The sequence below is a fragment of the Cynara cardunculus genome, unplaced genomic scaffold, assembly GCF_001531365.2.
Source record: "Cynara cardunculus var. scolymus isolate 2C unplaced genomic scaffold, CcrdV1 Un_Scaffold_846, whole genome shotgun sequence".
Lineage (NCBI taxonomy): Eukaryota > Viridiplantae > Streptophyta > Magnoliopsida > Asterales > Asteraceae > Cynara > Cynara cardunculus.
The window spans coordinates 33,764-47,722 of NW_020200631.1; the positions used below are offsets into that span (position 1 = coordinate 33,764).

Below are 13,959 nucleotides of genomic sequence, written 5' to 3' on the forward strand. Positions count from 1 at the left end.
TATTAATTTTAAATTGACCGGGTGTTGACCGGGGGTTGACCGGAGGTTGACCGGGGGGTTGACCGGGGTTGACCGAAAGTTGACCGGGGACGGGGCCGGGGCCGGGGCCGGGGACTATTTATATAAACCGGGGCCGGGGCCGGGGATTGCAAACCCCGCCCCATCCCCGCCCCGTTGCCATCCCTACTTTTAAGTGATGTAAGCGCTTACCTCATTTTGAACCAATAATTGGTTGTTTTTGTAATGCTTACATCATGATTTTGTAAGAGCACGTTTTCCTTGCCTATATAAGGAAGGTTTCCTCCTTATTTGTAATCATCCATTGGAAAGAAATATAAAAACTTCTTCCATATATCCTCTCTTGCTCTTAAATTTATTTTTAAGTTTAAGTTCTTATTCTTTATACCGTCTTTTCACCAATCTTAGTCTTTTAGTCTTGCCTAGTCTCCCAGTTTGGGAATCACATATCTTGCCTAGTCTCATTTATATGTTTGTGGTTATGTTTCTAAAAGATAGGTTCGATAAAGAGTAGTTTTGTTAGCACTAACTTTGTTTCGAAATAACAGGTTCGAGAAACACAAGTTTTGCTCTAAGGTAGAATGGTTCTCCTTGATCGACCGACATGTCGATTTGCGAGACACAAATTCAGCAAATATACATTAGTATATAAACACATTCAGGGAAGTTATCATTTACTCAACCTCTTTTGGAATCTCTACTCGAACACCTTTGGGAAAGATGGTGGAAGTGGTAAGCGCAAAGCATTTTAAAAACCGACATCATTAGAATAGAAATTACCCGCCTATATTCCTAGACGTCATATCCAAATATGTGAGCCTATTTGGAGTTGATTCATAATTTTTCCAACTTAAATGTGTAAATATATGATTCAACAAATTTTCATCTCGAAAAAACATATGAAAATTTTCAAGTTCGAAAAAGTATGCTCTAGTAACAGTTAAAGTTTACTAGTTCTTTTACATGACAAAATTAAGCAGTCTTTAACAATGTCAATAAATATAACACAAAAAGTGTTCCCTTTGCTAATTTTATGTGATTTAATTCACAGAAGTTACTCAATTTATTGACAATAAACATAAGCATGATAAGAATTTAAAACAAATTATGTCACATAAAGAATAATTTTAATTCAAACGGTTTTATTTAGAAGTTGTAACAATCAAATTTATGCTTGTTTTCGTGACCAAAAGAATATTCGGAACAAAAATACGATGAAAGTAGTTACATATATATTATGTAGAGTATGTTCATGGATACAAGATATAACCCGTTTTAAGTGATAGACATTAGTTCAAAAAAAACATGGTTCATAAGAATATACATCTGAAATATGATAGTTTCGGTCATATATTTGATTAACCAACAATTTTAACGTGTTTTCTAATAGTAAATTTGTACCTTCCACCGAGTTGAAATGATAATCTACACGAGAAAACAGTCTTGTATCTCTCCGTGTTTGAGCGAAAGTGCTGATAACATGTAGGTGAAATTAACTCATTATGGAGAGAGTAAGAGATCTCATACATTGAAAGTAGAATAGGTGTATCAAGTCAGCATCTTTCGCTTATGCATCATTTAAGCCGTGTCGCAACAACAACAGAAGGTCTTATAATCGGTCTAGGGAATCTAGACCTATATTGCTAGACCGAAAACAACCAATACAGGGATCAAGGCCCTGAAGCATAAGTCCTGATTCTTATATCTTTCCTACTACACCATTTGTTAGGGTTGTTTAATTTGCAGGATTTGGTAGTTTTAAGGGATCTGAAATTGATTTCCAGTTTAACCTTGGGTTTGGAAAGAAAGACTTGAATTTTGAATCCAGGGATTTTGATAAAATCCCATAACTTACAGATTTAGAAATCCCTCAGAGATTCGAATCGAAATCCCTTGCATTTCAATTGTTTCCATCGTATATCTATCACCTCTTTCATCAAATCTGCGCTAATCTTCCATCGCTCCACATTTTACCGAAACAAACAAATTATTTATAGAAAACAAACAATTATTTATAAAAAGTAAAATTTCATTCCAAATCTCACAAACCAAACAAGATTTAGAAAGAATCGAATCGAATTGAATTCCATTCCAAATCCAGCAATCGCAAACACACAGAAGTAAGGGTAAAAACAATTCGAGTTTTTAACGAGCTACTCGAGCTCAAGCTCGTTTATCTTGAGCTCGAGCTTAATAATTCTCGAGTTTGAGTCAATCTCGAACACAAAATAGAAATCATTTAACTTAACGAGCCGAGACATTATAACACTAATGTTCGACTCAACTCGTTTGGAAACTCGATTCAATGTTTTGAATCAAGCCAAGTCATTCGAGCATACACTTTTTCGAGCCAAACATACTCGTATATTTATTAATCTTACAATAAAAATAAAAATAAAAAATTATCGAGCTCAAGCCGATAAAAGAATTAATCGATCACGAGTTCGAACTCATAAACGAGCATCGAGCTCGAACTCGATAACTGGAAAAAAAAAAAAAACAACTCGAGCTAGAGCTCGAGCCCTACACTGAAAAAGTTAATCGAGCTCGTTTACACCCGTACACCAAAGATCCCAAATTTTTCCGTAAAATCCAAATCCCCCTAAAAGAATGTTCCGTCAAACCAAACGGGTTCTTAGAGGTTGCCTTACAAGCTCTTTTAAAAGACGTACAAAAAACAAATATGAAGATTTTATGTTAAACAGCAACTTGACCTTTTAACAACAAATAAGAGGGAAGTAGATGAGATGGAATGGCAAAGTAAAAGAAGTATACAAAGGCATTCATGAAGATGGTTTGAATAATGTAATTTGTTTCATATTTAAAAATAAAATTGAGGATTCTCTAAAACTATATTTGATCTTATATGAATATTGGGTGGTTTATTTTAGCATTTTTCTGATACAACAGCTGTGAGTATGTCCCAACCCACCAAATTTCAATCAATGCAAACTCTAAAACTAATCAAACAATTGAAAAGAGTGCTCAAAACTATCATACAAGCCAGCAGGAAGGAAGGAAGGAACATCTCTGTTTGAATTCTTCCATTTCTGATTTTACTTTTCTTTTTCGATATATGCAGCAGCTTCTTTCCCTGTCACAGACTCACCCGCGGGTTTAACAGCATCACAACACAATTCTGCTAGAAATGGGGAAGAGATTCCAGTCCAGAGAATTGTTGTGCAGATTCAAAATGAATATCTGAGGAAACGCCAACGTGCGCCTCATGTGGAATAGCATCAGCTCTTCTGCCATCTACCTCGGAATCGGAATCTGCAACTGATTCCTTTCCTGTGAGTTCACATGGATTATCTGAAGGAACAACAGGGACTTGGAGTGAATGTAAATTAGTCCCAATCCCCGTTTGGAATGCAATTTCTTCAACTGAAATGAATTCCTTTCCCATGTGTTGGAGTTTGGATTCACAAGAAACATCACTTGAAGGAACAGTCTGGACTTGTGGTTGAAATAAGCCACCAGCATCAGTAGTTTTTGCAACAAATTCTTCTACGTTGGAACCAGAAACTGATACTTTTGCTAAGAGTGGATTATCTGAAGTTTCAGCATCATGCAAAACAAAATCAGGGTCTTGGAGCGGAAATGAATTGGCATCTGAACGAACATTCAAGAAAACAGACTGGATTTCAGTTTCACAACGGATGTCCGAAGAAGCAGCATCAGCATCAAACTGAACAGTGGAACCGCAAACATTTTCTGACTTTCTTGCTAAAGATGACAATGGGATATCATCTTTATCAGAACCAACGGAAAGAGTCACATCGCTAGCATCATCTAAAGGGACAGTAGGATCTTCAATTTTCTCACTCAACTCTTTGACATCAGGTTCTGATTTTTCGGCCTTGGGCATGCTGCCTTCAATTTCAATGCTTCTCTTATCTACAGCCAAAACCAAGACTACCAGATATAAATATGAATAAAAAGATAAAATTATGAAAACTGCAGAGCATCTACAAGTCCAATGATGAACCTTTGTCTGAAATTGTGTTGCCTAGCGATTTCTGCAACATATCTGTTCCAGGAAACACCAGCATATTCATGGACCTCATTTCTTGTTTGTGTGATTCTTTAAGAGAATTGAAACCAAAAACACCAGTCCATGTATGCATGTGTTCAGCAATGGCAGGAATAATCAATTTCTCAATATGGAGGGAAGAGAGCACCTGAAAACAAAACATTCACAGAGTACCATGAGTAGACTATCGAATACAAGGTTTTGTAAGTTTTGTCAAAACATAATAAAAACTACAAAATATATAAGGATTTGTTGCAGGAATAGCAACGGCGCATAAGCAAATAAGAAATAATAGGCAATAATTCAAGGGGCAATTTTACATGCATCTGGTGCAACTAAAACACCAAAGACATGTAGATCAAGTGATTGTTTCATAATATAAAGCATCTGCAAGAATCAATATACATAATGTTCTTACTGATTCAATAGCAGATAACAATCGACGGCACATTCCCTGTCGTCTATATATATGGCGAGTCCCAATAAATGGCATCTCTGCTAGTTGGGTCCCATGGATCCTGAGCATATTATTAAAAATTAAGGTCAGAAGTTGAAGTTGCAAGTAAAGTTGCACTCGCACTTTACAGATCAACAATCATAAAGCACCCTACCTGATGGATGCAGCGCAAATCATTTCATCGCCCCTCTCCAAAATAGCTGTAAAGAAGCCACTATAGTTTAACCGGCTGAAGTTTGATCTAGACAAAGTATCAGCCAATGCTTGGTAAGTAAGAATATTAAAGGTGCAGGAATCTTAAACAACATTATAAATAATCAGTCCAGCTTCAATGGTACTTGATACCAACATAAATTGAACATTTGGGAAACAAAAACACTGGATATCAAGTCTAAATGCGATGATAAAACTTCACATGCAAATGAACACGCCTGCATGTACAAGAGTTGCAGATAACACAAGTAGAAATGAAAACTGAAAAGGAAAAAAAAACAAAGTTACCTATAAAGCTTCCATTACATGCCAAAAAATAACTTACTACTAATAACTCCATCCCATGAAAACTGCCATAACGAACCCCACATACTAAGACAAGTGTTGACTAGTAACCAAATATACAAATATCCAAATAACCTTACATCATGGAAAAATAGGAAGAAAGTGTTTTAAATTAACTCTTGATTTCAAAGTAATGTAAATCTCAATCTTTTGGACCAAAATCAAAATCTCAAATAATTTTTGCTGGCACATAGGTAATTTTGAATTAAAAGGAGACATTGCATTTAATATGGGATTATGCAAATCATTGCAATTTGCATGGGATGGGGGGAAAATTATAAATAACAATGACAATAATAATAATAATAATAATAATAATAATAATAATAATAATAATGGCATCAATAAACCACTGTTATTAGGGTTATACTTACCGTTATCACAATGACAATAATAATAATAATAATGACATCAATAACTAGGAACAGCATGCATAATCTACTCAAGACATAAGTCCATGTCTCCGCGAATATTAGTCCATTCTTTACTTTCTTTATCTATTGGTATATTTCTTCTTCCAAGTTCTTAATCAGCAATGTACAGTTTACAACTTACCCACAATTGTAGACAACATTATGAATCAACTTGATTCCACTTCTCCTGTCAACGATAGGCAAAAAGCACTCGTCTATCACTGACAGAGCAACAGCTAGCTTAGAATTGCATTCCACCCTCTGAGATAATTCTATGGATGATGTATCTGATGATATATCAGACCGACGAATGAGAGACCATGAGAATCCAGAATCCAGTTCATGTTTGACACCAAGAAGCTTCTGCAAGTGGCTGTACAGCTGCAAAATCGAGAGCCAGTTATCATCCCTGCATTCTGATGAAGACAAGTACAGCAACAAACAAGAAAAGAAAAGGTACTAACAAACAACACAACAAAAACTTGATTGTGAAAGAGCTTCTATAATACTTCTTTTATAACAAAATACATTCCACCAGCAGTCAAATCTTATATACTTCATAAGTAATAGCCTATATAAAGAAGAATGTAGAGGCAATTTAGTAAACAAATGCATAAGTAAAAATGAGCAGAAATCCTCATGCTCAAGGTTTTGCCATTCAAGCTGGCTTATGTGGTTCTGTATCAACTCTCTTAATCTTAAGCCGTCTCATGTGTGGTTAATTCTACGTCTCATGTGTGGTTAATCAGCCGTCTCTGTATCAATATATGTACATACATACCCTTTCCTTAATTACTTGCTCTGTTATCTTGATAGTTATATTCTTCTCTCTGGTCACGCAATTCGTCCAACCCTAGGCAGGTTAGTATCATGCATTTGGCATCCTGCATCAAGTATCCTTATGTTCCTTCTGAGGTGTACTCAGGTTATTGGGCCCTGAAGATGCTAATGGTTCTTATTTTCTCTTTTTCTGGATAAAGTCTGAAGAGTATTACTCCCTTCATCTCATCAATACAGCATCAATCTCTATTTTGGATGTCCCGAGAAAAGAGCAACTTCTAATTTGTCTTTTGTTATCACAAACTATTGACGCCATTGCTTTAGGTTCACAAGATTCCCCTACTTGTCATTACTAAAGCTTATTTTAGACATCTGGGTAGTAATCAAATACTTCTGTTGAAATGTTTGACCAGCCAAAAGTTGCAATTTTCGCAGACTTACTCACTGTGTTCCAGGGAAGAGATTGTTTCAACCATCTAAATCAAACCAGTTATTTTCAAATATTACATTGATAAGAAATTTGTTGCAAAGTTGACACCAAGATGTTACTGTTTGTAATATTTCTTGTACAATCATAACAAGTTAAGACTAAAAACATATTAGGTCCCCTTTGGTTTGCAGGAATGGAAAGGATTTGGAATTCAAATTCATTCCCAACCCGTGTTTGGTTGCATGATTGCTCGGATTTGAAATCCTAGGATTTCTTTGAAATCCCTCAAAAATAGGATTTTGAAATCCCACGGGGGTGGTAGGGATTTCAAGGGATTTTGAAATATTTGAATTGAATAATGTTATAAATTATGTTAAAAAAGTTTGTTTTCCAATAATCAATTAATAACAAGGTAATTTTATTATTTTTATAATCATTTGTAATTTGTTTTTACAAATTATTTGTAAAGAATGGAATCCAATTCAATTCCAAATCCTAAAAACAAACACACCAAACATTCCAAATCCAAATCCCTCGAATTCCAAATCCTTCCACGAAATCCAAATCCCACCAAACCATTTCATCAAACCAAACGCCCCATACGAGAATTCACATCCCATTTGAAGTGGAAGAGTGCTCTCTCTCTCTCTCTCTCTCTCTCTCTCTCTCTCTATTCAGAAAGACAAGAATGTGCCTCCATTATTATAACAGGAGTGTTTAGCATTTTTTTAAAAGCTCGTAACTTGCTATTAAACCCTAGCTTGATGACATTCGAACCTCACCAGTACTCATCAAATCTAGAGCTCAAAGGATGATGGCTCTTGCTACACAAAGGTACAACTAACTATGGTTGGCCATGCTTTGTGCAATGTAGATTAGATTCTTCTTCACAAAGATGTGGCCATGGAATGTAAAAGAAGGTTCGATATCAAATTCACCAAACGTAACAGAGAAAGTTTAGAATCTCCAAATAAAATTCACCAGACGTAACCGAAAAAATCTCCAAATAAAATGATGGAATTGTTGATACCAGTCATATAAAGCTAAACACACCATGCATATATTCCATGTGTGATTACTCTCTTGCTTTCTAAATAATCACATTAGTATTACTTTCCGATGTGCTGACATAAATGATAAATGTAATCATCCCTTAAACTTCTATTGCATAATCTTCCTATTTTGCTCTTCCATATTTTTAAGCATTGGCCAAAGTTACCATATACCTAGAATATACATAAAGCCTAGTCATTGAAACAATTTTCCCGAGGAAATCTCTAAGTATATAAACATGCACAAAGGCACACATCCCCGAAATCTAAATATATAACTGTCATCTAATGAATGAAAGCTAAAAAGGTTGAGTTTTGAGTTAACAAATTTAATGAAGAGATAAAGAGGGGAGGAATGTCCGGTAATGGTGAAGTGAGCAAATGAAAGAAAAGAACTATGATCTCTTTGCACTAATACTGTACATTGAACTCGGATCGCCTTTTCTTTTACCTAAATACGTTTAACTAAATGCCTGCATCTATTTTATTGACTTATGTCATCTTGTATTCATTACCTGCAAATGATTATATTGTCAAGAGCCGTAAGTGGGCCTTGGCCAGTTTTTAAAAATAGGGTTTATTAATAAGGTGATTTGTTCCCTATGTAATAAGGAAAGGATTTATTCCTATTTCAACTAGAGAGAATGATAAAGTTATCTTCGACTATAATGCTGGGTATACACTCTTGGAACTATATATAGGCAAAGACATACATTTACATAATTAATCAGCTCTATATATACAGGATTACATAGGATGATTTCATGCTTGATTTGATTATAGTTGCTGAATATAAAATTGAGCATCTCGCAAGAGAGCCTACCTCTCGAAAGTAGATACATTGTACTTTTTTGCTATTTTATCAATAAAATCATTCTGAGGCTCTGACGAATTGGTATTAGAGCTATATTCTGGAACTAATGGGAGAAAAAAGTTGATGAACTCGAAGAAAATTTGAGGGCTGAGATCAAGGAAATAAAAACAACCATGTTGAATAATTTCGCCAGGATGGAAGAAGGTTCGTCTCACTGGATATTTTGATATTTTTTTCTTTGAGCTATGAGCATATTAATGCACACACACACACACACACACATATATATATATACTATTAATAATCAATATTTTTTTTCTTTGTTACTATATCTATATTTCGTCATTGCAAAAAATGTTGTAGATTCTTTTAGTAATTTAGTATGATATATATATATATATATATATATATATATTTTTTTTTTTTTTGTCTAGTACTCAAGTGTTTGTGTGTATATATATATTGCATACATTTTCTGTGAATAAGCAGTGGCATGCACATTGATATAAATATATCATGTAGTATACATATATTGGTGTATATATTTCCACCTCGGACCACGTCAAGGCTTACGCCTCAAGGCCTACGCCTCAAGGCCCGATTCTTGTTTTTAAAACCTGGATTTCGGCAAACTTATAAGAAATGTGTATATTTTCAATATGATTTTTTTTTCAACAAGCTAAAAGTAAATGAAAATTATCTTTATCCTTCATGATACAATCCTTATGTTACTGCTTTTTCACCCTTCAAAGTTGATACACAAATTATTAGAATATTTGATGATGATACACTCTCAAAAGAAACAGCAATGAAACAGTTGAATGCTTTTCCTCATGCATATGAGATTGAGATCCATTAACTCAGAACTATAGAGAAATTTGGTACCTCTAGGCACTTTTGGCCACAGAAAGACAAATTTGGATCAGTGGGATCAATAGGCTTTTCATCCATCTCTAGGCTGCATGATTCATGATCTGCAGCAAGAAGTTGTATCCCAACCAACAACTGTTAGAAGTGCAAGGAAACAGGTATATGGTTGCAGACAAAGACTACAGGACCATTACAAGAGGGTACTATTACATTTTTTCTCACAAAGGCAGCAGACAAGCAATGGACTTCTAGTTCTAACACTGGCTCCAGTAAAATCCGTGCTGGCCATTTCACAATATTTGCATGAACAATTTGGACAGTGCCAATCACCTTGGGGGAGCATCTGAAATTAAAGAAGAGATGAGAAACTGATCAAACAGTTAAGGAAGCTAGATATCTTAAAAGATTGCATTCATAACAGAGATGCTATGAAACTTTGAGATTTGAACTCTATGATTCGATTCTTTATTCTATTCTCGAATTTAGCTTTATCTTCTCGAAGTATATAGCCAAACTATGAGAGCATCTACCTTCAGGCTCCTCGTTAACAATTATAAGATCAATGGCAAGCTTCAAGTTTTTATTAGGCAGTATTGACAAATATTTAGGAGTCGAATTAAATGGCACGATGCAACTAAATCTTGAATCCTGCAGGTTCACAGAAATGTGTAGTTCCTAGATTGAATTCCATAAAAATGGAAAATTTAAAATTGCCATAGGTGAAATTTTCATGTATATATCAAGATTTGGTATATGTAAGGAAAGAACATCAATCTCTCAGGATTGAAGACACCGATACTTCGACGTCATTTAACATCTCTTATGATGACTAGAACTATTCAAAAAAAGTCTTCAAGGCTAAAGTCTAACCCCTACCACGAATGATGTAAGCATGTGGGTTGTGTTCCAATATGAAGGGTGGGAAAGCAGCTTGTCTTCAAGCCTACACGGAAAGGGTAACTAGAAACTAAGCAATTAACTACTCTTGGTCAATAGTAAAAAAAATTGTCAGCTGCTAGTACATTTCTTCAATGTTGGGATTCACAGTTCAGCCTCTATATACATACACATGTATATATGTGTGTGTGCATTACATAGGCATCCTTATGTGTTCATATATGCACACACAAATAAGTATACATGCATACACTTATATCCATGTGCATGTGTGGACCTACTAAGATATAAAGCTGGTAAACCAAAGAGAATTTGGTACCTGTATACCTAAGCAGCTCTGGTGAAAGGTTGATGGGCAACCATCACAACAAATCAAATCGCCACCATCGCCACATAAGCTACAGGTGTCATCATTAGGATCATCGCCATCAACATCTACAGTGTGAAACCCCTTCAGTTCTAACTCTTCTTGTTTATTCCATGCATCAATTTGACACTGCATCAAGGATTGTCCAGACTGCAGAAAGATGTTCGGAAATGGTTGGCGAAGTTTACTTCCCGCGTGAAGCTCAAACTTTGAAACTGTTAGGATTTTGCTACAACAACCACAATGGATTCCATCTTTTGTGATCCATCCTTCTTGCATAACCCGTGTCTTTCTACGGTTCATATATTGCACCTTTTCACTCATCTGCACCGTTGCAGTGTCGATTAACCAGGAGAGCAGGGTTCGCTTTCCTGAATATGGAACAAACCTATCATTTGTAGAACTTTTCCCCTCATCAGAACTGCGAACCAACAAAGTACATCTGCCAAGTTTTCTGCTTTTTCGGCCCTGCACCATGTGAGAATTATGACCAACAGTTGCCTTTGTAGCCCTATCTTGCTTGGCTGTTCCCCTGTCATCATTATCATTTGAATCATCACCACTGTCCTGACTTGCTTCCTCCAATCTTCTTTTAGTTGTCTTGCGACTATGCTTCATATATGAACCAAGCTTCTCTTCCTGCTGATCACTCTCTGCAGCCTCTGCAGATACTTCCGTTCTATCCCTTTTCCCATTCCTACTGTTGCCTTCATCTCTTCTCTTCTTTTTCATTTCTCTTTCAATTTTCTTTCGGGTTTGCCTAGTTAGTTTGCTGAGTGTTTCAACGGGTAGAGGAGTAAAGTCGCCACCAGCTTGTGAATGATCTCCCTCTTCCTTTTGAAGTGCCTCATAAGCCTTAATTATAGACCAATAAGCAGTTCCAGCAGGATTGATATAGACAGCATCCAGGTAGTCTCTGTTCCTTCTTGGTCTATAGTCAATAGTCCAGCCAGCACCAAGAAGCATACTCCTAATTTTCTCACGCAGTAGTTGTTTTTCAGTGCCACTACCACGCTTAACCTTGCTTTCCTTGCCTTTAACTGCTGTAACATTCTTGGTTGGTGGGCTTAGTCTTTGTTCATTTTTAACCATTCTTGCAGTGGTACATTGATGCACACTGGATGATTTCAAAGGTAATGACGAATCACTATCATCCATTTCCTTGCTGCTTATTGGTTTTTTCAATTCCAGCTCATCTTTCTCTCTTCTCTTGGACGGAATTTGTCTTCCAGGATGCTTCAAAGCAGAGTACAACGAAGACCCCTTGGTGTCTTTTTCCTTATCAGCATCTTCAGACCTAGACCCCTGTCTATCTACAGCTTCCCAACGATCATGACTTCTATGGGGCACATTCAGCTGTTTCTTTTTTAAAATTGCAGGCCTAGATTCTTCCCACTCTTCAGCTTCTGCAGGATCATAAGTTTGACGTGAAATACCCATCTGCTTATGCTTATTTACCATCACCTTCAAAACACCATTCTTTCCTTGCAACCTAATAGGCTCCCGTTCATCAGAAACTTCTTGGTACTTATCACTCAATACTGAAAATGGCAAGATGGATTCATCATCCTCAATCTCATATCGACTTTTCACACCATGAGTAGGCCTTCTACTCTTTGCACCCAAAATGGTACTCCTATTATCGCGAAAGATGTCCCTTCTCTTATCATCGATCCTCCTACTACTGCCACTTGCAGATTCCTTTCGATCTCCGTTTTGCCAATGTAACTTCAACCCATGCCTATGATCATGAGCATCCTGCCTAATCCTCCTCTCATCATAGTCATCAAACTCAAACACATCTATCCCATTCTTTACCCTATTCTCAGTCTCAAATTCTCTATTTTCCATAAAACCCCTGTTACTAAAAACCGAACCATTGTGAAATTTATCAACTTTCCGGGGGTAAGGCTCTGAAAACTCATCACTGGACTCAGAATCGCTCCTAACCACTCTAGGTCTCTTTTTCTCTTTTGGGTTAAATAAATTCCTTGATGCCGAATCACTAAACCCTTTAACTCCCCCAAAACCATCTGCCACCTTCTTTTTAATGATCAAACACCCAGAAGAGCTTTTTTTCTTCACAACATCTCCAGAATGCACAGATCTCCCCGCCTCTTTCATCTCATCAAACACAAACAACAGATTGCCCCAATTCTATCAAATCCCACATAACAAAAACGCCGCCACTCGGAAACATTTACAGATCTAGGCTCGCTCAATCGAAACAATACCCAAATCAAAATAAACGATATCAGAAGTGCAAAGGCATACGAGAAAATTAGGTTTTCTTACCAGAAAACTTTAGTCGATATTAAGCGAAGTTTTCCAGCAGAAAATGTCGATTAAGGGATTTTGATTCGAATTTGAATACAAAGATTTGCAAGTGCGTGTGATAAAAGAGATAACAGTGGGTATTTGGGGTTCCTGTGATCAGATGCAAGGATATATGTAACCTTTATCAACCAAAACCCTTGTTGATTTATGCATGTTAAATTCGCTGACTTCTTTTCGAAGGATTTTACATTTGGTATGTTGAATTGAAATCTAAGGGTGCGTTTGGTTTGCAGGAATGTTTTTGAGGGATTTGGATTCCCATGAGGGATTTGGATTCCATGGGATTTGGAATGGATTGGATTTAAAATTCATCCTCTGTTTGGTTTGTAGGATTTGTAGTATTGGGTCTCCTTACTCAATTGACAATTATCGAGAACTACAGCAAAATTATCGAGAACTACAGCAAAATTATCGAACCTAATCTGTATATTCAACCTAATCTGTATATTCAACCTAATCTGTCAACCTAATCCCTCAACCTAATCTGTATATTGAACCTAATCTGTATATTCAACCTAATCTGTATATTCAACCTAATCTGTCAACCTAATCCCTCAACCTAATCTGTATATTGAACCTAATCTGTATATTTAACCTAATCTGTAGGAAGCAGATTAGGGGAAAAAGGATTTACCTGTTGAGTGATGGGAGAAGACAGTGGGCGACGGAGGCGACGGAGACGACGAAGGGAGAGGGAGACGAACGGCGACGAACGGCGACAAAGGGAGAGGGCGACGAACGGCGACGAAGGGAGAGGGCGACGAACGGCGACGAASGGCATGAAGATTGAAACGAGAGTTCTGGATATGGAGATGGGGGCATGAAGATTGAAAGAGTCGAAGAATCGAAGAAGAGATGTCGCCCGGATTTGAAATCCAGCCCATTTACTATGGATTTCAAAATCCCTTGTTTACCGGATTTTAAGTTCAACAC

The 13,959-nt window shown here is 36.5% G+C and overlaps 1 protein-coding gene across 1 annotated transcript; it reads right to left on the reverse strand.

The window, feature by feature from the left end:
* Positions 1-2,858: 2,858 nt before the first annotated feature.
* On the reverse strand, positions 2,859-13,187 carry LOC112502026. The gene is made up of 8 exons (XM_025105829.1): positions 10,642-13,187; positions 9,636-9,768; positions 9,441-9,529; positions 5,622-5,860; positions 4,663-4,749; positions 4,470-4,569; positions 4,007-4,199; positions 2,859-3,915 (listed from the first exon to the last, which is right to left on the reverse strand). The coding sequence occupies exons 1-8, from the start codon at positions 12,811-12,813 to the stop codon at positions 3,161-3,163; spliced, it is 3,768 nt and encodes a 1,255-aa protein (XP_024961597.1). The 5' UTR covers positions 12,814-13,187; the 3' UTR covers positions 2,859-3,160.
* Between the last annotated feature and the right edge of the window lie 772 nt (positions 13,188-13,959).

Excerpts from the sequence above, each read along its gene's own strand:
- LOC112502026 (XM_025105829.1), bottom strand. The coding sequence starts at position 12,813 with ATGAAAGAGGCGGGGAGATCTGTGCATTCTGGAGATGTTGTGAAGAAA. Across the intron at positions 4,750-5,621 it reads AATGTTGTCTACAATTGTGG|ATCAAACTTCAGCCGGTTAA; the intron begins GTAAGTTGTAAA and ends TACTTTGTCTAG. Across the intron at positions 4,200-4,469 it reads TGTTATCTGCTATTGAATCA|GTGCTCTCTTCCCTCCATAT; the intron begins GTAAGAACATTA and ends TTTTGTTTTCAG.